This window comes from Chelonus insularis, unplaced genomic scaffold (genome assembly GCF_013357705.1).
Source record: "Chelonus insularis isolate UGA/USDA-ARS -01 unplaced genomic scaffold, ASM1335770v1 contig_128_pilon, whole genome shotgun sequence".
Lineage (NCBI taxonomy): Eukaryota > Metazoa > Arthropoda > Insecta > Hymenoptera > Braconidae > Chelonus > Chelonus insularis.
The window spans coordinates 320,389-347,769 of record NW_023276368.1 but is presented as its reverse complement, the minus strand read 5'-3'; the positions used below and the strand labels follow the sequence as shown (position 1 = coordinate 347,769).

At 29.7% G+C, this 27,381-nt stretch overlaps 2 protein-coding genes and 1 long non-coding RNA gene across 8 annotated transcripts; 2 read left to right on the top strand and 1 right to left on the bottom strand.

Moving 5' to 3' along the window:
- The first annotated feature begins 97 nt into the window (after window positions 1–97).
- Window positions 98–7,495, top strand: LOC118068553 (uncharacterized). The gene is made up of 4 exons (XR_004690524.1): window positions 98–384; window positions 511–627; window positions 690–828; window positions 7,343–7,495. It is a non-coding gene; the product is annotated as an uncharacterized lncRNA (long non-coding RNA).
- Rab3 (RAS oncogene family member Rab3) lies at window positions 3,436–27,176 on the bottom strand. 6 transcript variants are annotated; one of them, XM_035085968.1, is made up of 5 exons: window positions 14,482–14,497; window positions 14,251–14,371; window positions 6,759–6,980; window positions 5,758–6,045; window positions 3,626–5,414 (listed from the first exon to the last, which is right to left on the bottom strand). In XM_035085968.1, exons 3-5 carry the CDS (start codon window positions 6,978–6,980, stop codon window positions 5,262–5,264), a joined length of 663 nt encoding a protein of 220 aa, XP_034941859.1. In that variant the 5' UTR covers window positions 14,251–14,371; window positions 14,482–14,497; the 3' UTR covers window positions 3,626–5,261. The 6 variants fall into 6 exon arrangements, with proteins under 6 accessions (XP_034941844.1, XP_034941836.1, XP_034941859.1 ...); XM_035085953.1 differs by lacking the exons at window positions 14,251–14,371; window positions 14,482–14,497 and adding an exon at window positions 7,358–7,494 and having other exon boundaries at window positions 3,436–5,414; XM_035085945.1 differs by lacking the exons at window positions 14,251–14,371; window positions 14,482–14,497 and adding an exon at window positions 7,132–7,327 and having other exon boundaries at window positions 3,436–5,414.
- On the top strand, window positions 10,784–27,297 carry Dhc16F (Dynein heavy chain at 16F). The gene is made up of 50 exons (XM_035086022.1): window positions 10,784–10,965; window positions 11,038–11,281; window positions 11,341–11,593; window positions 11,696–11,879; window positions 11,961–12,127; window positions 12,189–12,593; window positions 12,676–12,907; window positions 12,990–13,139; window positions 13,241–14,050; window positions 14,257–14,403; window positions 14,488–14,664; window positions 14,797–15,225; window positions 15,310–15,446; window positions 15,516–15,706; window positions 15,894–16,009; window positions 16,074–16,219; window positions 16,304–16,449; window positions 16,532–16,664; window positions 16,736–16,952; window positions 17,026–17,160; window positions 17,284–17,853; window positions 17,912–18,135; window positions 18,209–18,405; window positions 18,477–18,924; window positions 19,002–19,485; window positions 19,564–19,754; window positions 19,843–20,015; window positions 20,233–20,416; window positions 20,499–20,670; window positions 20,803–20,964; window positions 21,136–21,312; window positions 21,411–21,607; window positions 21,691–21,936; window positions 22,069–22,609; window positions 22,691–22,876; window positions 22,988–23,160; window positions 23,245–23,605; window positions 23,742–23,975; window positions 24,088–24,228; window positions 24,315–24,505; window positions 24,594–25,036; window positions 25,091–25,291; window positions 25,357–25,455; window positions 25,561–25,703; window positions 25,765–25,935; window positions 26,124–26,303; window positions 26,393–26,488; window positions 26,557–26,748; window positions 26,823–26,940; window positions 27,068–27,297. The coding sequence occupies exons 1-50, from the start codon at window positions 10,804–10,806 to the stop codon at window positions 27,295–27,297; spliced, it is 11,706 nt and encodes a 3,901-aa protein (XP_034941913.1). The 5' UTR covers window positions 10,784–10,803.
- Window positions 27,298–27,381: the final 84 nt, after the last annotated feature.

Sequence of the window (27,381 nt, the reverse complement as noted above, 5' to 3'; positions counted from 1 at the left end):
ACGCCACTACTGTACTTCCGTTGCCCCGCCATTTTCCATTCCTAACCCCGCTCTTTTAGGACTTCTCTTTATCATTACATTTCGGTCTTCAGAGGACTTGGGCCACTCCAATACATATGTATATGTAATGTAATAGTAATGGTGGCTTTGAGAGCGATCAAATATTCACAAGAAAAACCTAAAACTTGAAAAAAAGTTGATAATAAGTTAGACGGTTGTCCAAAATTTCGTGCTTTACGTTGAAAAGTATTTTGTTGTTTTTGATGTTTTTATTATTTTCTTTTTCAAGATCTCCTTTTATGTTGGTATATTTTTATATATTCCCACATTCAATCGAATTCTCTTCAAAGCTACAAAACAAGTACTCTTCTAGGACACCTTTGCGTGAGTATTTTTCATTTCTCTTTATAAAAATTAATTTAAATGTAGAATTCAAATGAAAGCACGAATCTAACCACAAAGAATTTATTTAATAAATTATAATGTGTATTTTTCCACGATATTATTTAGGGGAGAAAAGTTTCAACACTTGGATGTAACCTAAAAAACACATTAATTTAATAAATAAAATTAAAGTTGAACTAATTTAAAGAGTATTTCCGAGAAAATACAAATGAAACGAAGACGGTAATTATTAACTAATTGTAAGTATTGTAAAAGCTAAAATTATTTATTTATTTTTATTGTAGATAAGTAATTGGAGCAAGTAAACTGTGATAAGTGATTGAAAATATTTTCATTAAATGTATGAATGAAAATGTCCATTGTTTCCTTCTTCACCACATTCTACATACTTATAAGGACAAAAATAACTACAAGAATAAACAGGTTTGACTTTTTTATAGTCTTGTTATTATTTTGGTCGAGATATAAATATAAAACGTTTACGTATATAAAAACGTCAGAATGAATTTTCCGCATTTTACACGCGTGAGAGCGTAGAATGAAAATTTTGAATTTATTATATAAAACAGCATTATGAAAATTAATGTTGGGTATATAAATGAATGTTAATACTACTAACTTAAAACTTCAAGAGTATAATTCCATTTGTTAAAATGTCACCAAGTAATGACTAAAGTAACAACCATAGAGAAATTATAATAAGAAAATAGCAATTGGTAAAATATAGTTACAATTCACGACGACAAATTGTCGCACATACAGGATTTATTTTAGCCAAGAATTTTGCGCACGCGTCAGTATCTTTTTGTACTTTTCATTGGAGTTTGCTTTTAATGCTTTATTATTCTCTCTATCACTATCTTTATTGCACTGTTACATTAACACGATCCAATTTTTGCTTCTTTGTTAGCTTTATGCTCAATAGCTGATCCGTTTACGTTGCAAAAACGCATTTCTCATGGTTTGTTCGGAAAATCCATGCTGATACTACTTGGCCACGTGCCGAGTGTCAACAATGTAAAGGCAACAGACTGAAAAAACTAAAAAGTCTCAAACTCTCATCTTCCAAATGTTCTTTTAGTCTACTACAGCTCGACAATCATCCGCGTGCCAGAAAATAAAAAAAAATTAAGTGGTTTTTTCTTTTGATTTATTTTTATTTGTTTTATTGGCTCTTTCGTCTTTTATAACAAATGTCTTTTTCAATCTTCATTAACAGAAGGATAAATAATTATCTCTACAATGATGTTTTAGATGAGTGAAACATAATAGCATATGAAGAACATTGATGACGAAACAACTTTTGCCCATGAAACTTTTAAATTTATTCCAAGAGCAAATTAGATCACATCAACGATAGAGTTCCTCTTACGACATCTCTACAGGATGATGTACAAAAGCTTTAAAAACTTCATTATTAAGTTTAGAATTCTTTCTTTAACGTTCAAATGTTAAATGTCTATTTCTGACCTTTGTTAAATAAATTTGTATTATTGACGTTGTATATACTTGGCAACGGATTCAGATCGTATTCGTAGATCGTAAGTTCAATGGGAAACGACCCAAAATGTTTAGGAAAAGAAGTGCGGCGCCAAACATTACCTGCATTCGTTTCCCGGTACAATTCTTATCCAAGCTTTTCAATCGATGCCAGAGAACCCGGGGAAACGCCTTTCGGAATAAGTACAACTTTCCTGGCAAGGTACAGCTGTTAAATTTTCATGAACCTTACTCTTGCGTTGAATTTTTCGTGTTTCTTTAGCATATGTGACCAGTAAGCATCTTGTCATATTGATGACACTTGAGCGCGTTGACAGAGCTATTCAAATTTTCTTTAAAATAGGCCACGACCTAGCTACAAAAATTAAAAGATGACTTATTTTTCAGTAATATTAAAAATACGTTACCTTCTAGGTATGTTTATCTAAACTATTGGAAATAATAAAATGATATACAATTTTTTGCATGCATATCAAATCAGTCAATACTATTTTCTATCCTATATGAATATATTGGTTTTTATTTTAGTTTAAAGGAATATTGATATATGACTTTTGATACTTCCCTAGATAGAAACAAGAACAATCGAATTTGTCACATGTTTTAGCAATCTCCAGTTATCCAGATGACTACCAAGTATCAATATGTCCTCGCAACATTTTTAGACTGAAAGTATAACTAAAATAAATCATGTTACATCTTCTGTCGTATAGTTGAGGTGCATTCAATTGATGCTGAAGTAAGAAACAAAGTTGAAAAATATCTCTCAAGATTACTTGGAGAATTTAAGTTGACATTTCTGAAAAATAAATGAATTTAAAAATTCACTAAAGGGATGGAAGAAATATTCTTTATATAAAAAGAAACAATTATAGATTCTCAATAATTGATCAAAACATTTAATTTTTCTTCAAATAATTTAAAGATTCAAACTAATACTATTCACAGCAAACAAAGTTTAAAAAATTCAATCAAACTTTACGAATAGATTCAATGATTAAAATTCTTTTGTGAACTGATAGCTATTAGTTGTTTATCATGAATAAAATAGGCTAGAATGAAGTTAGAAAATGTTTAATATATTTTTTTAGACATTGAACTTGTTGTAGAATTCATTTTCATGATAAAAACACATTGAAAGCAACTCTTTAAAATTCCATAATCGATGTAAATACTAAGAATATTATCACAGAATGTTAAGTAAAAAGGACTAAGCTTCATAATTCTTCCAAAGTGAACTTTCATAAACTGTTCACTGAATTTTAACTAAGCGATGGAGGTGATTTTATGACTATTAGATCTCATTTACTTCCAACTGATGTAAAAGAGTTAAAATGAAAAAATAACTTTTCTATCTTCTAAAAAAAACTGCTAGGCGAATACTACAATTTTTTAGAGTAGCATTATTAATGAAAGTACTCTAACGCTTTCATTTAAAAATAATACTTTTATATTAAAAAGATTTTTATGATCTTACTGTAACTAATAGGATTCAGTTTATGAAGGGTAATACAACAATAAGTCAAAAAGTTTTGTAAATTATAACTTTACTCCATTTCGAACCGAGCCATATATATATATTTATATATATAGATATAAGTATATTTATATATATAATCATCTGCTACATTTTTTTACACATCTCTAAGTTAGGATAGTCGCATAGACCTCCAATAATTCTCTTTATTTATTCATTTGTTTATTTATTCAAGTTTTTTTATTTTTATTTATTTTATTATCATTGTTATGCTTTTTTACTTCTTTGCATTTGTTTTTGTGCATTAATGCACGATTCAGATAAATACAATCATACAACTAACATCGACTAAATTTTACAATTATTTTTGTTTATATATAGTCGACGTTTATGACTTCAATAATCCATTTTTCTTCCTGTATTCGACAAGTAATACAATTATTGTTTTGTTATAGATAACATTAGGCATAATAGTTACATACGTTACAATACATACATACAAATTTCCAACCACTACGGAATTTTCAAATGCATTTCCTTACATTACACATTTTCCAACATTTTTTTTTTTTTTTCTATCTTTTACACTTTTATCATTTTTATGAATATCTTGATGTGAACAGTAGTAAATAATTATTTCTTAGCCCCCAAATAAAAATTTTTTTATAGATAGAAATGTTTAGTCAGTTAAAAAAGAGAAGAATTTTAAATATAAGATACACATTGAGGGACAAATTGATACGCTACATTTTTTTGTATTCTTTTTTTTTTTTATTCATTCTTTTCGTTCAGTTTCTCGTAACCATTCCACTCACAGTAGCTGAATAGATGTCAGACATTAACCGTTATTTTATTTGTTTTTTTTTTTAATATTTTAATAAATTAATTTTTCATTAACGAGAATTATTTATGGCGGTAGCCTGGGCTTTGTTTTCCTATTCTACTGTAAGAATAGGTCCCATGAATTCACACAGATTATTAACGCGTACAATACACTTTAAAAATTAATAATAATTATAATAATCATAGTTATAGTAATAATAATTATAGTAATATCTATTATGTACAGAGGGCAGCGTGTCTAGTACACAATTTTGCGATGATTCAAGTCATACATGACATATTTTACAACTGTGTCCTTGTATAATTGACATTTTTAGAATAATTTAACTTTCCCTGATTGTAATTAGATTAATGAAAATGTTTTTACATGTGAAAAATATTTTATAATTAAATTTTTATCAGATTCATACAAAATATTTTACTTGAAGATTTTCTTTATTTTAGAAAACTTTTTGAAATTTAATTTACTAGAAAAAAAATAGTTATCCATTATATTATTTAACTATTTAATCTCAGTATCACTTGTACCATCGCAACTATTTCATCTACATTGTTCATCATGTATTTCGGGTGTCACGAGACATACACATCTCTACCTTGTGCTTGATGTGACACGCCAAGAAGTTTAAAAAAAAAAAAAACATACATGTCTACTCTTTCAGCTAGAATTAAATCGGTATTTGCAGGTTTTTTTCTTAATGAACATTATAATTGAATCCAATTTTTGACTTTAGGAAATTGTAATATGTAGATAATAATAATAATTAGTAATAATAAAAATAGTTGGCGGCAAATCTTATTGACATGTGATCACAGTGCGAATCAAACACCTGAATTTATCTCTAACTGAATAACGAGCACTTCGTGTTTAGATAATTAGTGAACTGACAAATAAATAACCACCGAATACAGAAGATTAAAAATAACTAGTCTGCTGTGATTTTAACACGACGCACGGTGGTTTTCCGATGTGTTAATTATGATCTCCTCCATTGTTTTCAATTGTATATCCCTTAAGTTTCAATATTTAAAATTCTTAGCAGTTGCAATTAGGGTTCGTAGGATTTGGTGATTGATCAGTAAGCCGTTGTCCTTTTGCTTGACCTGTTCCGGCCATCAATGTTGGATCGTTGTCAAGAGATTCACTCATTTTATCACAAATTATGTCAACCAATTGTTCAAACACCGCCTGAAATATATAATTATTCATAAATAACTGATAAACTATAACTACTTGTGTTCTCAATTACAGCACATTTTCTACATGCACATTTGCATGCTGTTTGCATAAATCATTAGAAATATATTCATTAAATTTCCTAGAAAATTCTAAATTCATTCAAATAATAATCATGAGTTTAAATATAGATAAAATCATTATTATCAGGGTTAATGTATGACAGACCATTATATTTAAATTCAATTTTAAATGATAAAAAAATAATCACCATTTTCATTCATTTCAATAATAGATCTATAAATTTAACTGAAAGTAATCCAAGTTAAAAATGAAATATAAACAATGACATTACCTTAACGTTAATATTTTCCTTAGCTGACGTTTCGAAAAATGGTACTCCCAATTGTTCTGCCAACTGTTTGCCTCTTTCATAACTAACCACCCTTTCTTCCATGTCACACTTATTCCCAACAAGAATAACTTGAGCGTTATCCCACGAATATGTTTTAATCTGTGTAATCCAGTCTTGAACTGAATTAAATGATTCCTCATTGGTTATGTCGTACATAAGGATAAAACCCATTGCTCCTCTGTAATAAGCCGTTGTAATAGTTCTATATCTTTCTTGGCCAGCTGTGTCCTGCGGTGTATAAATTAAAATAACCTTGCTGTTAATGGCACATCCACCCCTACAGAGTCAGCCTTCATTCTCTCGTTACTTTTCATCGATTTTACACGTTCAAACAAGCAATGAGCTTTTATTTATAAGCAAGAATATTTAATTAATCACATTTTTCTTCAACAATCAATTTCATTCGATACTTTACTGAAAATGAAAGGCATTATGTGTTGAATATTTATACTCAACCCTTTCACTTTTTAGGTTACTTATTAAATTACTTTAGCCTGAAAATTATTAGTAATCAATTTACTTAGTTAATTAAAGGATTGAAGTATTTTTTTGATTGAATACCTTACAAGCTTTAATTAAATAAAATTTATTAGATTTAAGGAATGTTGGATAAAAAAATATGATAAAAGAAAGAAATGAATTTTTCAGGAACGTAACGTTGATGAAACTCAAATGAAAAAGGTTGATGAAATGGAGGGCAGCATTGCCATGAGTTCGATATTTTTGTTATTGATTTTCAATGGAAACCATGTAATAGTGTATCACTCATTTCCTTCTTGCGTGCGTGAAAGGGCCAAGTATAAAATTCTCTGATGATTAATCTACAGTTATTTGAGAACGTTAGATGTTTTCGATGAAATAATAACGAGAGAAAAAATATTTTCACACAAATGTTAGGTATTTGTAAAAAAGATAAGATAATATCATGTTAATATACTGACCCATATTTGTAATTTTACTCTCTTGTCATGTCTAAAAACTGTTTTGACTTTGAAGTCAATACCAACAGTTGATACAAATGCTGACGTGAACGAGTCATCTGCGTATCGGAATAAAAATGATGTTTTCCCAACTGATGAATTTCCAATTATAAGAAGTTTGAACATATAATCAAAATTCTGGTCCGCGGCATCTTTTTGCCACTTGGGGTCTTGCGCTGCCATCTGAAATAATTGAAATATTTATCAGCATGTTATCTAACCTATAATTTTCATCAACATATGCTACAATAACAAATATTCATTTATTTAAATTCATGCAAATAATTGATAATTAAATGAAATAGCTGGTGATGAGCAACGGGGCATTCGGTACCGGATCATCATAATCCGGTGAGGTTATTTCGACGATGGAAATCATTCGCGTCATTCGTGTTCGAAGCTCGAGAACCGAATCCCTCATTGCCGATTTTTTTTTATCACTTTTTTTCTCAAACAACATCTTCCACACATCACCCATTGTTATTTTTGAAATAATAATAACAATTTTAGTTGAAAATATTAATAATAATTTTCTTTTGTTTTAGTGATTAAAAAATTACTGGATGTCCATTAACAGGACGATCGATCATCCTCATGACTGGATTGTTTTTATAAATATTGAAAGTAATGCTTTCCTACAACGTGGAAGTTCTATACTGTTCTTGGATATGCTTTCAATACTTCTTATCAGGCTGCATACAAAGGCAAGTTTATCAAGTACAATTAGAATAGAGTCACGTGACTAGAGTTGACATATGAATGTGTGTCCAGGTGTAGAAAACCACATGAACTATAAATTTTTCTTGTTTATTATTCGATTAAATATTTGAACTAATAGTAATAAAGATTTATTGGACGTTATACAGCGGAAACTAATTCATATCAATAGAAGTACAGACATTTGAGGATCAATAGACAACTCCTCCAATTTAACAGAGAGCTCTGGAATGTCATCAATTTTAACGAGATGGTAGAAATTTAAAATTAAATGATGATAAATAATGAAATAAAAGTTAGAGGTCACATCAAGGGTTTGTCATAAAAGAGACCACATTTTTTCTACCTTCAATTTCCTTCATGCATCGTTGACTCTTTCAACTTCTCAAAGGACAATAGTTCCCCTTTTGGTTGACACACTGCCCGATTTCAGACACTATGTTTCTGTCTAACCACCGTGACTCCCCCTAGATGCTTAATTTTTTCTTATTCCAATCGAAAGTAGGCCATGAGTAGCCGAAATTTGAAATATATTTATTGACTTTTATTATTTATACTAGAATTAACTATTCAATCATTTTCAACTTTATTCTAATACATTTTTTTTATATTACAGATGAGTTTTCAAAATTGAGATGAAAGACGAGAAAATCTTCAACTTTAGCTAATTAAAATCAAAGCAAAAGAATTTTTTTACAGAATAAAATCCCAAGGCAATACTCAAGTACTCGTTCATTTATTCAGGAACACGGCACTATTTAATAATCTCAAGCTAATGATAAAATGAGAAAGATTGCTAGGATCGATTCTTCAACGCCTACGAATTTTATTTTTCATAAGAGCTTGATTGGAAAATAAGAAGTAAATTTTTTAATAACTGAAAGTCGATAAAAAAAATTGAACAAGTGACCTAAATAAATTATTGTACAATTCATTGTAGGAGAATGTAGTATATTATATCATAGAAGGAAAAAAATTAAGAATGAAACATTGCAAAAAAGACAAATAGAGAACGGAAGTTGAGGAAAGACTTATCACACATTACTAGCGCGTGATGATAAAAATAAATAAATAAATGAAATCGGTCAAGCTTTCACGACCTAGTGAAAAAACAGAGAAAAGCCTTGAGACCGATGTTGTGCCAGTTGGACGAGTTGAAAATCGATAAGAGAATAGGCAGGGCCTAATGTTCTGCGTCTGGAAGAGATGCTATCATAACAGAATTGAATATTGGATTGATTTAGGAGGATGAAAAGAAGAATAGAACAATTTTAAAACAAAAATTTTGAAGGTGGACCACCATGAGGATGACGTAGGTAGTTGTGAGCGCACTCGTCGGCGGTTGGAGGCGACGGTTCTTAAGTAGTATGTAGAATGGAAGAGTAAATGTGAGAGAGAGAAAAAGAAGGAGAGTAAAAGATAGAAAAAGAGAGCTAGAGAAAGTGTATGGAAGTGGTATCGCACCTGTCACTAGTCCTCGAAGATGTTCTTTATTCACAACACAAGAAGTGATTACCTCACCGATTACACTACTTGATTGAAGCGATTTTTACTTAATAAATTAATAATTCAATCACTTTTATCAACTGTAATAATGCTGAAGAGAGCTGGCCTCACCAAAGCGTCGTCGCACCACTGTAGCAAACGCTACAGCTAAAATATCGACCATTTCGAAGAGACCCCCGCCCGTGCCAATCCCAGAATCGTCTGTATGCGCCTGCGTTTGCCCCTTCACCCCGCTGTTATCGTCGACCACTGGAGTCCCTACGTCAAGCATTGATAGATGCAACGTCACATGCGTCAGCTAACTCTCTTGGACGATGCAACTTGTTGAATTGCCATCACTGGAATATTTTCTCACTTTTATACTTTTTTTTGGCTAAAATATTCCATTAAATTGAATGAAACTAACAGATACACTATCAGTTTTCTAGTTTTATTTTGTGTCTACAGATAAAATCGACTTTTATCCATTTTATCTACGATTTTCGCATCAAAATAAAGCCAAAACATTTACAGAAGCCACGTGAATTTTTTTTTAATATCAAAGTTTTCAGTACAATTGATCAACTGTTGATTTTTTATTATTTTCAAATTATTCATTTCTCCAAGTTAAAAATGACAAAAAACAATTCAGATTGATTGAATTCTTTAGTGAACCATAAAGCACAAATAACAAAAAATATTATGCAATTTTACTCATACAGATTTACAATAGACAAAGTTATTTATGACCACACTAAAAAATAAATAACTCAGAACACAAAATTATTCATCTAAATAAAATGGAAAAATATTAAAGTTCTTTAGAAATTTATCGTTACTGATAATTGATTGTCATAAAATTAATTAGCTTAAGTTCTGTGTCATAATTAAGTGAATGACATAATTTACAGCTAGATAAGTTAAAGTGTTAGATAAAAAATACATAGAAAATGAAATGATTATGTTGCTAAAATAGCAATACAACTAATGGAATAAATACTCAAGGAAATAAGTACTAATCAAATTAAATAGATGATCAATTTGAAATAGATTCCATGGCTTTAGTAGCTAATAAACTTTAAATGACAGGTATACTGCTCTGCTTTATTGACCACATTTTATTTACTTTCTTCAGTAGATTAGCTAATTTATGTGCAGACCAATAGGCAAATGAACCAATATATAGATAAATAAAAAAGGAAACTACAAGTAAGTATAAATAACAATCGACAAAATTGTTTCACAATTCATTTGTTCAAAGATTTTCTATATTTTTAATTTATTTTCTAGGTTACTGGGAAACAATCCCTCAGTAGTATCAGTATCAGTAGAATGTCCTATAAATTGTCCGGCAGGATACCAGAATGCTCTCCTAACTGAAAATATTCAAGAAGTCTGAGATATAAGAAATTATTCATCATAAATATAAATAAAAAATTACTTATTGAGAATATTCATTCAACATTATAGCTCAAGAGATGCCAAGACAAGAAATTACTTCAAACGAAGACGAAAAATGTCCTGAAGATATCATAGATCCGTTGAAGATTATCGAAGAGTTTAAAGGAAAGTCTAATGGAGAATTTTCCTACATGATTTATGCAGTAGAAAAGTGCTCGAAATTTTTTACTCCTTATGCTCTAAAGTAAGATCTGCAATAATTTACAATCAAATATTAACATTTGATTTAATTGATTCATAAAATATCCAACTAAAATCATAATAAAAACGTGAAAGAATTTTTCTGCATTAGCACAATGGTGTATTATAGTGTGTTCAATGTAAAAGTTATCTTGAATACTTCATGTCACCTTTAATATCTAGGATTGTTCCTTACAAAGAAATCACTCGGTCGTACATGACTATTAGTGCAAATGGTGTGACCCAGTACAGCCCGGAAGAAATGGAGTTCACACCACTGCATCAGTGGGAAAGTGAATATAAGTACTACCTAAAACTTATGGAAGTAAGAGTGCTCATCAACACTAAAGAGCCTTATCCTCAATAAAATTCTATTTTTTATCCTTGTCACATCTAGATAAAAACCTTCCGGTTCTATCGCATGTGGAAAGCCTTTTGGGTTTGGAGGAAGAAGATAACGCTTGAAAAATTTCTAAATGCCAAGAGCTTTATTGCACTAAATTTATTCATATGTGACTCAATTTTCAGCCAAGGCTTGTTGCAAATTAGAAACCTGTGTAGTGAATTCTTTCATTACTCTTTTATGGATGTTAATATTGTCGAGAAATTATCATTATTTGATTTTGTTGAAATTCAAGCAAGTACTTAAGTAAGTTAATAAGAATAATTCAATATATTTAAACTTTCTTCTAACAGTTAGGAAAATTAGAATACGGTCGAAGTAAATTAATTAAACTTCGAGAGAATGTAATGAAAATAACGTATGAAGCATGTATTCAGTCACTCCTTCAAGCCAAATATACTATTGATGATTCAAACATCACTATTGAGCAAACAACTTACGGAAAGCTCGGTAGATTTGCTTCGAAAGTGCATCTAAGAAAAGATGATATATTAAAAATGAGCTTTATAGAACAAACAAATAAAAGGAAAAAATGTAAACGTCTTTCATGGTGTGTAAATAATTATTTTTAAAACTATTTAATTTAAATGAAAAGTTCTTCGTAATATTAACAATTATTATAGTCTTTATAATAAAAATATTATTTTTCCAGCTTTATTCATCTAGTCGACTATATTTTAATGATTTGCAAGCTTAATGTATTGGAAAATACCTACATTGATTTTTTGAATGTATTGAGAGGTCATTTCAATTTTTTATCCAACGAGGAACAATTTTCTGAATCACGACTCAATATAGTAATGAAAGATTTCCGACCTCTAGAGTCACCTTTCAAGGTAGTAGAAGTATATAAAAAATAATTACCTACAAAAATGTTAATATTTAAATTTAAATTTGAATTTTTTAATTATTTTTAGAATCCTTATTGGATAGTCGATTTGACGTTATCAAATAACAAGCTAGAAATAGATCCACCTGATAATGTATTTTGGTTTGTAATTAGAACAATACGTGCAATGTGGAGAGATGAACTTGGAGATATTAAACCCTTATTAACTGACAGTTATTTTAATTGCTTTACGAAGTAAGAATTTTTTAAAATCTTTCTCAAATACTTTTGTAGTCATCTTGCATTTTAATTCTAGACCAATGATTAATCGAGTGGTAGATAAAGATCGATTGGCTGGAAGTCCTCCAGATTTTGTTCAAGTAGTAAACAATGATCCCACAATTCAAAGTTTTATGCAAGAAATGGATGAATTGATAGAATTGAATGTAATTAGTCTGCGAAATTATTATGAAAGATTTAAAAAGATAGAAACGTTTTACAAAGAAGATAAAAGCTTTGATGATAATATTATTCAAAAAAACTTACGGTGTGATATTTTTCGACAATGGTGCTTACGTTATAAGAATGAAGAAGAAGTTATTTTTCAAGTAACCGACTTGCAGCCCCTTGGAATTTTTTTCTTACAAATGAAACGATTTAAAGAGGAAGCTTTAAAAGCGCCAGCTGCAAAGTGGAGAATTCTACAGAAAATAATGCCAGAGTAAGTCCTTGACAGCTTGAGAAATTAATTAATGAAGTATTATTTAATGAATAATTGCAATAAAATTTATAATTCAAAATAGGATTGGAAAGAGTAAAGTTGAAAAATTGTTAAATGATGCTATAGACACAGAAACTTTTTTAAACTCTGCACCATCGACAACGGATGATTTTGTAGCGTACATTTCATTTATTGATGAAGCTCAATGGAAACTAGATCTCATGGATAATGAATTAGAGTATGTGAAAGAGTTGTATGAAATAATGGAAGAATATAATATTCCTGTATCTGCAATAGATGTGGCTCAGAATTTAGTAAGTATTTTTTTTTTATTTTATCTCAAATATAATTTAACCTGACTAAAAAAAAATAAAATTATTCAAATGTAAAAATCAGGCAGCCAGTGATGAATTAACAAATCTGAAGCAAACACTAAAAAAATGTCTAGAGGAACGAGAACAGCTGATATTGAAGTTAAATCAAGAGTTAGAAAAAGATGTAAAAAATATAATAGAGGATGTTGCTGCAATTGATAATGAAGTGAAGGTAGAAAAAAAATTACATTATAGATATTTTATTTAATGAATGAATTATTATTATTATTATTATTATCAAATTAATTTGAAAACTCAACTTATTACTAATAGGAACCGTGGCTTATAAATACACAAACTGATATCACCACTTGTACCAAAGCTCTTGAAAGCCTTTCCAAACGTATACAAGCAAACAAAGATTTGGTAACTCGATGTCAAAATTATCAAAAGAAATTTAAACTGGAAGTAGTTCGTTTGGATGTACTAGATCATGTAGAAGATGAAATACGACTTCGTACTCTTCTTTGGGAAAGTATAATTTCATGGAAAGAAACAATTAAAACTTGGTACAGCTGTGACTTCAATTCTCTGGATATTGAAGAAATAACAAACATGATAATGCGTTATTCAAAAATTGTTAATCAACTGGAAAAAGGTCTTCCCTCAAACGATGTTTTGCCACAGTTTAAAAGTGAGGTGAAACAAATGCAAGAAAAATTACCAATTATCAGCTATTTAAAGAATCCTAGTTTAAAATCACGACATTGGTCAAGAATTGAATCATTGTTGAATTGTTTATTTGATTCAGAACATCCAATAACTCTAGACATAATAGAAGAGTATGGAGTTTTTGAGCATCAACAAGAGTTGATGGAAATATCAGCTACAGCGACTTCAGAGGCGACACTAGAAAATATGTTGGACAAAATTCAAGACACTTGGAAGACGTTAGAATTTATTATATTACCACACAAAGAATATAAAAATGTATTTATTTTGGGAAGTCTTGAAGAAATTCAAAGCGCTTTAGAAGAGAGTAACATTGCTATACAGACCATTTCTGCTTCACGTTATGTTTCTCCGATTAAATCTAGAGTAGATGAGTGGATAAAACAGATGGAGCTCTTTTCAACGACCTTGGTATTGATCACTTCTATTTATTCACTTTAATCACTGCACTGAGACGACAATGAATATTCAAAGATTTATGTAAATAAATAATTCTTTGTCGTTAATGAATATTTAAATTGGTTTAATTAATACATAACCGGTGCAAATTCAAGTCAATTATGATTTTATATTATTTTTTATTTTAAACTACAATTTAATGATGTAATTACCTGTAGGATGCTTGGCAGTATTGTCAGCAACAATGGATGTACCTTGAAGCAATTTTCTCAGCTGCGGATATTCAACGTCAACTTCCAGTTGAATCGAAGCTTTTCATCAAAGTTGACAGATCTTGGAGAGAAATAATGAGAAAAGCATTTAAAGTACTTAGTTTTTCTTTTTTTTTTGGTAAATTATCAGTGATTGATGTAAAATTTATGTGATTAATGAGTTTGAATTACCTGAAGATGCCAGTAGCTATGGAATTATGTACTCAGACTGGATTACTTCGGCAATTTGAAGAGAACAACAGAAACTTAGATGAGATTACAAAGTGCTTGGAGGCATATCTTGAGACAAAGCGCATTGCTTTTCCTAGATTTTTCTTTTTATCGAATGATGAACTACTCGAAATTCTTGCTCAAGTAATTTTTTTTTATACTATTGAAAAATTAACTATATCATTTTTAAATACTTTAATTCAAATTCTAATATTGTTCTTATATAGAATATATTTTATCAAACTTCAAATAAAATAGTTAAACATTGCTTTGCAGACAAGAAACCCTCATGCTGTTCAAAAATATCTTCAGAAATGTTTCGATGCAATTTATCGTCTAGAATTTGCATCAGCATCATCTACAGCTGATATAACATCTCCAATTATTTTAACAACAGAAATATTGGCTATGATTTCACCAGAGGGAGAGAAAGTAAATCTCGGAAAAAATCTGAAAGCTAGAGGGGGTGTTGAATACTGGCTGAAGAAAGTTGAGGAATCAATGTTCATTTCTCTAAAAAGAATAATGAAACTGGTGATTAATGATTATGAAGAGAAAGAAAAGCAAGATATCATTATTTCCTATCCATCTCAAATAGTTCTTACAGTTTCTCAAATATTTTGGGCTCGAGATGTTCATTGTATTTTTGAAAAAATAGAGAACACAGATGAAGCATTGAAATCTTTTGAGCTAAAATGTTATTCTGTAAATCCATCAATAATTTACTTATTATTACAAACAATAGTAATTATTGAAATTAAATAAATAACTACTTTGAACTGTTCATAGGAATTAAACCAATTAGCTGGAATGGTAAGAGGTGAACTACATACATTGGTTAGAGATGTTATCATCAATTTAATTACTATTGATGTACATGCGAGAGATATTATAACGTCGTTGATAGAAAATAAAGTTTCTTCCAGGTAAATGACATGTTCAATAATACCCCCCATTTATGAATTCATTCAATAGAAAATTATCTACATTAATAGCACCGATTTCGAATGGACAAAAAATTTACGATACTATTGGGATCAAGAAATAGATAATTGTGTAGTACGAATGAGTACAGCTGAATATTTATATGGTTATGAGTATTTAGGAGCACAAAAAAGACTTGTTATCACTCCGTTAACTGACAAATGCTATTTGTGTCTCATGGGTGCTCTGCAGCTCAAGCTAGGTAAATTAATAAATATTCTAGTATTTTTATTTCACCTAATTATCTACAAATATTTTTCTACATGTTCTATTGTAAAGCACATGTATTATTCTTTTGAAAAAAAATTCACGAGGATAAATTAATGTAAAAAATAATACAATGAGACTATTATAAAACTTTTGTGATGATAATTTCATTCATTTGATAGGCGGAGCACCAGCTGGACCTGCTGGGACAGGAAAAACTGAAACAACAAAAGATTTGGCAAAAGCACTAGCAATTCAATGTATTGTTTTTAATTGTTCTGAAGGTTTGGATTTTAAAGTCAGTATAATAATACTTAACGAAATAAAAGTTCCGGGTTTTATATTTTAATAATTTATTTCAGATAATGGGACGATTTTTTTCTGGGATAGCAACTTCTGGTGCTTGGTGTTGCTTTGATGAATTTAACAGAATTGATATTGAAGTTTTATCAGTAATTGCACAGCAATTAATTACAATTAAAAATGCTAAAGTTGCTGGTGTTAATGAGTAATTAGTAAAACTTTCATAAGAGATGAAATTGAGTATCAAAAACTTACTGAATAACCTCAAGGTTATTATAAATATTTCCAGATTTATGTTTGAAAGTCGTATGATTAATTTAGTAATGTCATGTGCTACTTTTATCACTATGAATCCTGGTTATGCTGGTCGCACCGAACTTCCTGATAATCTCAAATCATTATTCAGACCAATCTCTATGATGGTTCCTGACTACAGTAAATTTATCGCTCATTAATTTTATACGTTGATGAAGTAAATAAAAAAAAACTGTATTATATCAAAGTTTAATTATTGCAGAATTAATTGCTGAAGTAATTTTGTATTCTGAGGGATTCGAATCTTCAAAACAATTGTCAATAAAGATGACTTTAATGTATACTTTATGTAGTGAACAACTTTCGCAACAAGATCACTACGACTTTGGAATGAGGTCAGATAAGTTTACTGAAAATACATCAATGTTTCTCTATATTTTGTACTTTGATAAACTTTCGTAAATAGAGCAGTCAAGAGTGTCCTTATGATGGCTGGAAGTTTGAAAAGAGAAAATCCGGATAAAAGTGAAGAAGTTGTTTTAATCAAAGCTCTACGCGATAGCAATTTGCCAAAATTTCTGGCTGATGATGCCAATTTATTTCTAGCAATTTTATCAGATCTTTTTCCAAATACTTACATTCCCGATGATAATTATGGAGTATTCGAAGAGACTATTATTTCTGTAATTACATGAAATTTTCTATCGTACTTTTTCTATATAAATTATTTATGCATTTATTTTTTCTATCTGAAAGGTCATGACAGATGCAAAATTGCAGCCAGAAAAGTCATCGATCGTGAAGACAATTCAATTACACGAGACAATACGAGTCAGACATGGAGTGATGTTAGTTGGACCTACTGGCGGAGGAAAAACTACTGTTCTTCATGTAAAAAAATATGACAGTTGGATTTCTTTATTTTTATGAATATCTTCCAAATGATAAAAAGTTCATTAAACATTCAAATTTATCTAGCTATTTTAACTAACAACAAACCTAAATGTTATTTAGACATTATGTGATACATACTATCGTTTATTTGAACAATCAATCCCTGGACCATTTAACAAAAAAGTCAATATGTATGTACTTAATCCAAAAGCTGTAACTATAGGAGAATTGTATGGAGAAATTGATACATATTCCAATGAATGGCAAGATGGTTTACTGGGTGCCATTATCCGGAAAGCATGTGCATCAGAATATGATGATAATCAATGGGTGATTTGTGATGGCCCGGTGGATGCTCTTTGGATTGAAAATATGAATACAGTACTTGATGATAATAAAATGCTGTGCTTGGCTAATTCTGAACGTATTAAATTCACACCCTATGTTCGAATGATTTTTGAAGTGATGGATCTAGCACAAGCTTCACCAGCTACTGTCAGTCGTTGTGGAATGGTTTACGTTGATCCCCTCGAATTAGGATGGATGCCTTATGTCAAGAGTTGGTTGAGCAAATTACAAAATAAATTACCTGATGTCGTGATATATAATACAATTCTAGAATTATTTGAAAAGTATATCGAAGATGGATTAGTATTTTTAAAAAAAAATTGTCAACATGTCATTGCTCAGGTAAGAATTATTGTCCAATTAATTTTTGAGTAAACTAATTATGTATTTCTTATCATAGGTTGACATGGGTAAAGTCAATATGGTATGTACTCTCTTGGAAAGTATTCTTCTAGAGTCAGAAGTAATAAATAAAACAACCGATAATTTACGGCTAACGACTATTGTCACTCAGTCATTTGTATTCTCGTATCTTTGGGGAATCGGGGGAAATGTTACTGATGGATCTCGTAAAACTTTTGAGCTTTTTGTGCGTACTCAGCTGGAAAAAGATGTGAATTCTAGGTAGAATATATAACTACTACGAATACTTTTATTTTTCATAAATTTTAAATCATTTAAAATTACCAATTTTCAGAGAACTTTGGAATTTTTATATTAATCCCAAACTCCAACAATTTGATTTATGGCAAAATATTCTTCCTACTTTTCAATATGATGAAAATGTACCATTTTTTGAAATTCTTGTTCCCACTATTGATACAGTACGTTTTGGATATCTGATCAAAAAAATGATTATGGCCAATAAGCCAGTTTTTATCACTGGAACAACTGGTTAGTAACGTCTTAATAATTTTTTTCTTTACGGTAAAAATTTTTATACTTGATGAAACTCTGTGGTCTAGGTGTTGGAAAGTCAGTAATAGTTAAACTTGTCTTGAATACTCTTCGAGAAACGGGTCTCTGGATAACCGTGTCTTTAAATTTTTCTGCTCAGACGAGCAGTAAGCGAACGCAAGATATTATAGAACTTAAATTAGAAAAGAAGAAAAAGTCATTGCTCGGAGCTCCAATGGGGAAGAAAGTGTGTGTCTTTGTAGACGATGTTAACATGCCACGGTTGGATACTTATGGTTCCCAGCCTCCTTTAGAGCTTCTTCGACAAGTGTTGGATTTCAGTGGTTTCTATGATCGTAAAAAATTATTCTGGAAGATAATAGAAGATATGGTCTTGGTGGCAGCTTGTGCTCCTCCAGGTGGTGGTAGAAATCCTTTGAGCCCGAGATTTGTACGACATTTTGGAATGCTTGTCGTTCCCACACCTACTGAAGCTTCTCTAAATACCATTTTCACGTGAGTATTGAAAAAAAACAACGTGCAATATTTTTTTTTATTACGTGTGAAATTGTTTATGGATATATTGATTTCAGAGCTATTATAAGAGGATTTTTAGATTGCAAACATTTTCAAAAATCTATTCAAGAGATTGGAGATAAAATTGTGAATGCAACAGTGGAGTTATATAATCGTATAGCTATCGATCTCCTTCCAACGCCAACAAAAAGTCACTACATCTTCAACCTTCGGGATCTGTCAAAGTGCATTCAAGGCATCATGCAAAGTGATCCTATGTCAATTCGAGACACCAAACAAATGACAAGACTTTTTTATCATGAATGTTTGCGAGTTTTTCATGATCGTCTAGTTGATAATATCGATAAAGCTTATTTTTATCAGTTACTTTCTGATACATGTTCACAATTTTTTGGAGACCAAGTCATTTCACCGCCCTCTGAAGATAATATTGAATTATCTTCACTGTTCTTTGGAGATTTTATGAAATTTGGTGCACCAAAGGAGTCTAGAGTCTATGAAGAAATCACAGATATCGAGAAAATGAAATCTATCCTTCAAGTCTGTATTTTTTAATTGGAATCTTTTTTTTTCAATTGATGAAAATTGTAAAAGTTATTTATCTGTACCTATCTTTAGGATTATCTTGATGATTACTGTCTCAACTCTAAGAAGGACATGAAGCTTATTTTTTTCTCTCATGCCATTGAACATTTATGTAGACTTGCTAGGATCTTAAGATCAGAACGAGGTCATGGGTTGCTGGTGGGTGTTGGAGGGATGGGCAAACAGAGTTTAACTAAATTAGCATCTCATTTAAATGGATATCCGTAAGTCATCAGTATTATAATCTTAACAGATAAATGAAGCATAATGAAAAATTAATATAATTATTCAAATGAATATTTAATATTACAGATGCTGGCAGATTGAAGTCATTCGAGGATATGATAAAAATTCCTGGCATTCAGATCTACGTAATTTTTATTTCAAACCTGGAGTTGCTGCTGAAGATGCTACTTTTCTTTTTACGGATACACAAATTGTTATGGAAGAATTCTTAGAAGATATTAATAATACTCTAAATTCAGGTATACTTTTATATTATATATCTAAGATAAAAAAAAGTTTATATAAAATAAAAAAATATAAAAAAATTTCTCAATTTTATTTTCAATTTATTATTTTCTTTTAAAATAAATTGATAAGAAAGCTATTATTAAAAAATAATAAGTAAAAGCTTCTCTTTACTGGTATTTCAAAATAATATTATAGAGATTTTAATAAATTTATATGATATTACTTCAGGAGAAATTCTTAATCTTTATGAAGCAGAGGAATTAGAAAAAGTAATAATAGCAACTAGACCTGCAGCCAAAGCAGTAGGAATACCAGAAACAAATCGTGATGAAATTTATGACTATTTCATTGGTCGAGTTAGAAATCATTTACATTTGATTTTGTGCATGAGTCCTGCTGGAAATGGATTTCGGTAAGTTACTGAGTAGGTCAATTGGTTTGTCTTTTATTTACCTAAATCTAATCAATAAATTGTGCTCTCAATATTCTGTCAGACGACGGTGTCGGATGTTTCCGTCGTTGGTCAACTGTTGTACGATTGATTGGTTCACTAAATGGCCTAGTGAAGCTCTTATTTCAGTTGCTGAAATTTCTATAATTCCAAGCATAACCACGGAACCTGATCTAGCAAATGCCTTGACATCCATTTGTGTGTTAATGCATCAAGTATACAATTAATTTCATCTTATTATTTTATATAAAAATATATATTCTTGATAGACATCTATAATAACAATGATTTTATTAAAAATTTTTAAGTGATTCGATTCTTTTTTAATTTTTGAATAAATTTTACAGAGCGTCGACGAGATGACTGAGAGATATTACATCGAGATGGGTAGACGATATTATACCACTCCTAGCAGTTATCTCGAGTTATTAAGATTATTTTCAATAATTTTAAACCGGAAAACAAAGGAAATTGCATCTCTAAAGACCAAAATAGGAAATGGACTCAATGTAAGCTGATCAAATATTTGATTTCTTAAAATACCTCAAACTTATTATAAATATTTATTCATACATTAAGTTTATATTTACGATTAAGCAGAAAAAAAGGATTTTCAAGTTCAATTTAATTTAAAAATAAAGAAATTAATTTATTTAATTACTTGTGATTCGTTTGTATAGAAACTTTATGAAACACGAGAAACTGTTGCAATAATGAAAAAAGAACTCATTGTCTTGACACCACAGTTACAAACGAGTTCTGAAGAAGTCACAAACCTCATGAAAGTTTTGGCGAAAGAGCGAATCGAATGTGATCAAGCTCGAGCAATTGTTTCTGCCGACGAAGCTGTTGCTAAAGTAAAATTTGTTCTAACTGATTATAGATTAGATAAAAAAAGAATAAAAATATGCAAGAATAAAATAAAAATAAAATTCAATGAAAACTTTTTATTAAGGTAAAAGCACAAGAAACAGCACTTTTAGAGGCCGAAGCGAGGAAAGACTTAGAAGCAGCAATGCCAGCCTTAGAAGAAGCTCAGAAGGCTCTTCAGTCGCTCAACAAGAATGACATAAACGAGATTCGGGTTTTCAATAAACCACCACCTCTAGTACGCTATGTTATGGAAGCTGTCTGTCTTCTTTTAGGTGAAAAGTATGTCAATCTGTTGGCAGATACTTAGTTGAAATCAATAATACAAAAAAAATTTAATACTGTTATTTCATTCTTGCTTTTAGAACGGATTGGGCTACTGCTAAATTAGTTCTTTCAGATCTTCATTTTCTTGATCGCTTAATAAATTATCCAAAGGATAAAATAAATGATAAATTACTAAAAAAACTTCAAAGTTATATAAATAATCCTGAATTCATTCCAAAAAATGTTGCCAAACAAAGTAAAGTTTGTAAATCAATTTGTATTTGGGTTCGAGCTATAGATGGTTATGCAAAAGTATTCAGAGTCGTTGAACCAAAACGTATTGTGTATGTAAATTATTCAAGTTTAAAAAATATTCAATTTAATTTTTTTTATTTTAATATAAAATATAAAATTCTATCTAGTTTAATTAAGAATATTTGTATTTCAATTAAAATTAACCTATGAAATTTATATAGATTTGAAAAAGCTCAAAACGAACTGCAATCAATTGAAAATATTCTTTATTCAAAGCAGAATCAATTAGCAGAAGTTGAAAATAAAATTTTAGAATTACAAAATCAATACGACTCAGCAGTTAGGAATTTAAAACAACTACAATCAAATATTGCTCTAAATGAAGCTAGACTTAACAGATCTGGTCGTTTGATAATGGCTTTAGAGGATGAGCAAGAATTATGGGAAGAAATGACTCAAGAGTTTGAATCAAAAACTCCTAATCTCATTGGTGATTCCCTGGTGGCTGCTGGAGCGTTGGTTTACTTTGGGGCATTTTCTCAATCCTATAGACAAGAACTTCTTAAGCTGTGGCTAACAGAAAGCAGAATATTGAACATAAAAATAGCTACAAATTTTAACTTGATTGATGTCTTAGTCAATCCTTTTCAAATTCAAGCGTGGAATATTTTTGGATTGCCTAGAGATCAAACGAGTGCTGAGAATGCTCTACTGGTCACTCAAGCCAAGAAATGGCCACTTATTATTGATCCTCAAGAACAGGTATTTATGAAAAAAAAATAATAATAATAAGAAATTATTAAAACCGATATATTCATCTAATTTTTTATATTAAAAATCAAGGCATATCACTGGATTCGGAATATGGAAGCTAAAAATGATTTAAAAATATGCGCCATGAATGATCCTAACTTGACTAAAATCGTCGAAAGATCTATTAGATTAGGGACACCTGTAATGATTAACAATGCTGGAGAAGTTTTGGATCCCAGTTTAGATCCTGTTTTACTACAACAAACTTTTAATCAGGTTGTATTTGAAACTTGTGAATCAATTATCTTTATTATTTTAATAATATTATTAACAATTCAACTTGTATATTTAATAATAATACTCAACTAAAATCTACATTAATTGCAGAAAGGACAAACGTTTATTAGATTTGGAAATACTGATATTGAATATGAAGACAGCTTTAAATTGTACATAACATCAAAAATAGCCAACCCTCACTATTTACCGGAGGTGTGTATTAAAGTGACTGTAGTGAATTTTACTGTCACACCATCTGGACTAGAAGAGCAACTTCTAGCGTAAGATATTTCTTATTTTTGTTCAAGACTTTACAAAGAGTAATATTTTCATGGTTACACTAAAAGGGAAATATTTTTATTTAGAGATGTAGTTCGCTTAGAAAGACCGGATTTGGAAAAGCAACGAAATGAATTGCTTGCAAAAATAAATTCAGATAATATCCAGTTGCAAAATATCGAAGATAAGATACTTTCTATGCTATTTAACTCAACTGGAAATATTTTGGACAACGAAGATTTAATTGAAAGTCTTAATGATAGCAAAGAGACATCAGCAATGGTTGCAACTCGACTTGCAGAGTCACAAAAGACAGAGGAAAAGATAATAATAGCTCGTGAAAAGTATCGCACAGTAGCAACTCGAGGATCTATTTTATTTTTCGTCATTGCTAGCCTTGCAGAAATAGATTCAATGTATCAATTCTCTTTAAAATATTTTAAGCTGGTAACTATTAATCAAATTCCAATGAATAAACAAATCTACTAGAATAAACGTGTGATAAATGAAAGACTATTATTGTTCTATGATATAATCAATTTATAAATTCACAACAAATAATAAAATAAATTATATTTTTTAGATATTTAATAACGCCATTGAATTAAGCGAAAAGAGTAAAAACATTGGCAAACGACTTAATACTCTCTTTGAAAGAATTACTCTATCTATCTACCTAAATGTCTCTCGAGGTCTTTTTGAAAAACACAAGCTTATCTTAAGCTTCATGATCAGCGTGGCGATTCGTATGAATGAAAAAACAATTACTCAACAACAGTGGAATTTTCTACTTCGTGGTCCCGGCCAAATTAAAAATGTAAAATAGTGTGAAAATGAAAAAATAATTATCATTTTCATTGCATTATAAATTAAAGATTTATATAATTATAATTAAAATGAAAATAATGTTTTTCACGATTATTTTATAGCGAAAGAAACCAGATTGTGCCACTTTAAATGATTCCATGTGGAAATCAATCAATTATTTAGATGGAAATTTCAAAAGTTTTAATGGGATTGTTGATGATGCTTTGAAAAAAATTGAATTGAATATAGGCTATTTAAAAGAAGTATCGAAACTTTAAAATTCAATAAATTTTATATAGAATAGAATTTAATTGTACATTCTTGAGAGTAATTTTTTTTTAATTCAAAGGAAATCAATATAATATCTGAAAATAATGACAGAGCTCTCAAGAATTGGGATACTCTGCTTAATGACATAGAAAAATTAATGTTACTGAAAGCTCTGAAAGAAGAAAGACTTATATTTGGTATTTCAGCTTTTATAAAAAATAATTTAGGTCAAAAATATATTGAATCTTCTGTGATATCGCTAGCAGATGTGTAAATATATTTTATTTTATTTTTAATTCATCATTCTATGACGATTGAAATAAAATGTTAACCAATCAGATTGGATTCTCTTTTATAGATTTTCTGACACATCAAACAAGATTCCTTTGATATTTATTTTAAGCCCAGGCTCAGATCCATTTGGAGCTTTTCATAAACTGGCAGGAGAAAAGGGATTTACTGATAAATACCACTCAATCTCTCTAGGTCAAGGGCAAGGACCTATTGCAGAAAGTTTAATAAAAGAAAGTTATAAAAAAGGTCAATGGATTTTTCTTCAAAACTGCCATTTAGCATCGTCATGGATGCCAAGGCTGGAACGATTAGTCATAGAAATTACTGAAGCTGTTATTGATGTTCACAAAGACTTCCGGCTGTTTTTAAGTTCTTTACCAAGCTCAACTTTTCCTATATCAGTTCTAGAAAATGCAGTTAAGATTACGAATGAGCCTCCCAAAGGATTGAAAGCTAACATGAAACGAATGTTATTTGATTTAGATGAAGACTTTTTTGAACAAAATGGTTTGTGATGCGTATTTTTGCTATTGTTATTGTTATTACCAAAAATTATTGTAGATTTAGGATTACAATGGAGATCTATGATATATGGAATATGCTTTTTCCACGCAATTATTCAGGAGCGAAAAAAATTTGGCCCACTAGGTTGGAATATTAGCTATGAATTTACAGATAATGATCGAGAATGTTGCTTTAAAAATTTAGAAATGTCTTGTAATAATAAAAATATACCATGGAGTGCTTTAACTTATACTACAGGTACAATAATTAAATATATCTATGTCTATATCTGAAAATTAAATTGGCGAATTTTTCGTTATCAGGAGAAATTACTTACGGAGGTAGAATTACAGATAATTGGGATTTACGTTGTTTAAAGACAATTTTGAACATCTTCTTTTCTCCGAAGATATTTGAAGAAGGTATGAATAATTGTAGTTCTAATTCTTTACATAATTACTTTTGTAAATGATTACATATAATTAACAAAAGTTATAAAACTGAGCTATAAATTATGTATCTCTTAGATTATAGATATTCTCCCTCAGGATTATATTATCGTCCTAATTTTACTCGTCTTCAAGATTACAAAAATTTTGTGGAGATATTTCCATTGACAGAAGAGCCAGAAATATTTGGCATGGATGAAAATGCTAATATAATTTATCAAGTAACAATTAAACTTATTATATAACAGGAATGAAAACAAAATTAATTGTCCTTTTTTATAGCTTCAAGAATCTAGAACAATTACCAACACCATTTTAGAAATTCAACCTAAGGTAGATATTGGATCTGAAGAAAAATCAAGCTCTGAAATAGTATATGAAACTACTCAAATAATAATGAATCGAACGGGAACTAAGATAGATCCTGATGAATGTAATCAAGTTCATTATAAAGTAATTAAAATTAAATTCAATCTTCTTAAATTTAATAATTATAATCTTATACACCTAGCACTATTTCGTTCTATAAAATAATTTCATAATTTACATGAGAGAAAATTAGATTAAAGCTCTTGAGAGAAGAAGAAAAAATTATAAATTAAAATAATAGGAGATTAATGCAATTAATAAAAATTTTCTAGAGAGATTCAGAGGGAAGACTTCCTTCATTTACAACAGTCTTGTTACATGAAGTGGAAAGGTATAATAAATTACTTTATAAAATCCATGCATCAATGGAGACTCTTCAACAAGCAATCAAAGGTTTTGTTGTTATGTCTGATGAATTGGAAAATATTTTCAACTCTCTCTTAAACAATCAAGTAAGATTGATGGAAATAAAAATTGATGAACAGTTTAATAGCTAATTATAGTAAGAATATAAAAATTTGCATTCTTTACCGAAAACTAGGTACCTAAACAATGGCATAATCTTAACGTATATCCATCACTGAAGAGTTTAGGGAGTTGGATAAGAGACTTAGAGCTTCGAACGAGCTTTATTAAAGTAAACACAAATCTGCTTTACTTTTAATCTTCTCAAATATTTATTTTTATCATTTTTATAATCCATAGACGTGGTTAATCAACGTCGAGCCAACTTCCTTTTGGATCTCAGGATTTTCATTTCCCCAAGGATTTATAACTAGTATTCTACAAACCCACGCACGAAAATATAACATTCCTATTGACTTATTAAAACTCGACTACGTAGTAATGAAAGTCGTTTTAAACCAAGAAGTTATTCAAACAGAAAATAATAAAAAGGTTTGTAAGCTTATTTATCCGAATAAAAATGATACATAAAATCATTTTTCAAGCTATCTATTATTTTGCACTAGAATTCTATACTTTATCCTGGCTTAATGACTCCTAGTAATGGTGTTTTTGTTCATGGCTTATACTTAGATGCAGGAAAATGGGATTTTGAATCCATGACTTTAATAGATGCTGCTATAGGTAAATTACAATTTTTGTTATCTATTTTTTAGTCTTATTTAAAAAAAAAACGAAGCTTGCTGAACATATTTTTATCCTTTTACGATTATTGTTTGTCAGAACTCTAAAACATAAAAATACTTTTTAGGAGAAATAAACCCGCAATTACCAGTAATAAATATTATCCCTGTGTTGAATCTTCCAACTGATGACAATCGATACATATGTCCACTTTACAAGACTGCTATTCGTGCTGGCGTTTTATCTACCACAGGACATAGTACCAATTTTGTAACTCCAATATTACTACCATCATCACGCGAACAAGCTTATTGGATACTTAAAGGAACAGCACTTTTAATACAAATAACAGATTGATTTATTATATAACTATTACTATAATCATATTGATCGTTTTTTATTATTATATAATTATCATTGTTCTTCTTCTTATTAGTTAAT

Coding starts and splice junctions, on each gene's coding strand:
- Rab3 (XM_035085945.1), bottom strand. CDS start 7,275: ATGGGTGATGTGTGGAAGATGTTGTTTGAGAAAAAAAGTGATAAAAAA. Junction 6,046..6,758: donor GAGTAAAATTACAAATATGG/GTCAGTATATTA, acceptor TATACACCGCAG/GACACAGCTGGCCAAGAAAG. Junction 5,415..5,757: donor AGGAAAATATTAACGTTAAG/GTAATGTCATTG, acceptor TATATATTTCAG/GCGGTGTTTGAACAATTGGT.
- Dhc16F (XM_035086022.1), top strand. CDS start 10,804: ATGTCACCTTTAATATCTAGGATTGTTCCTTACAAAGAAATCACTCGG. Junction 15,226..15,309: donor TTGAGCTAAAATGTTATTCT/GTAAATCCATCA, acceptor AACTGTTCATAG/GAATTAAACCAATTAGCTGG. Junction 25,037..25,090: donor AGACTTTTTTGAACAAAATG/GTTTGTGATGCG, acceptor AAATTATTGTAG/ATTTAGGATTACAATGGAGA.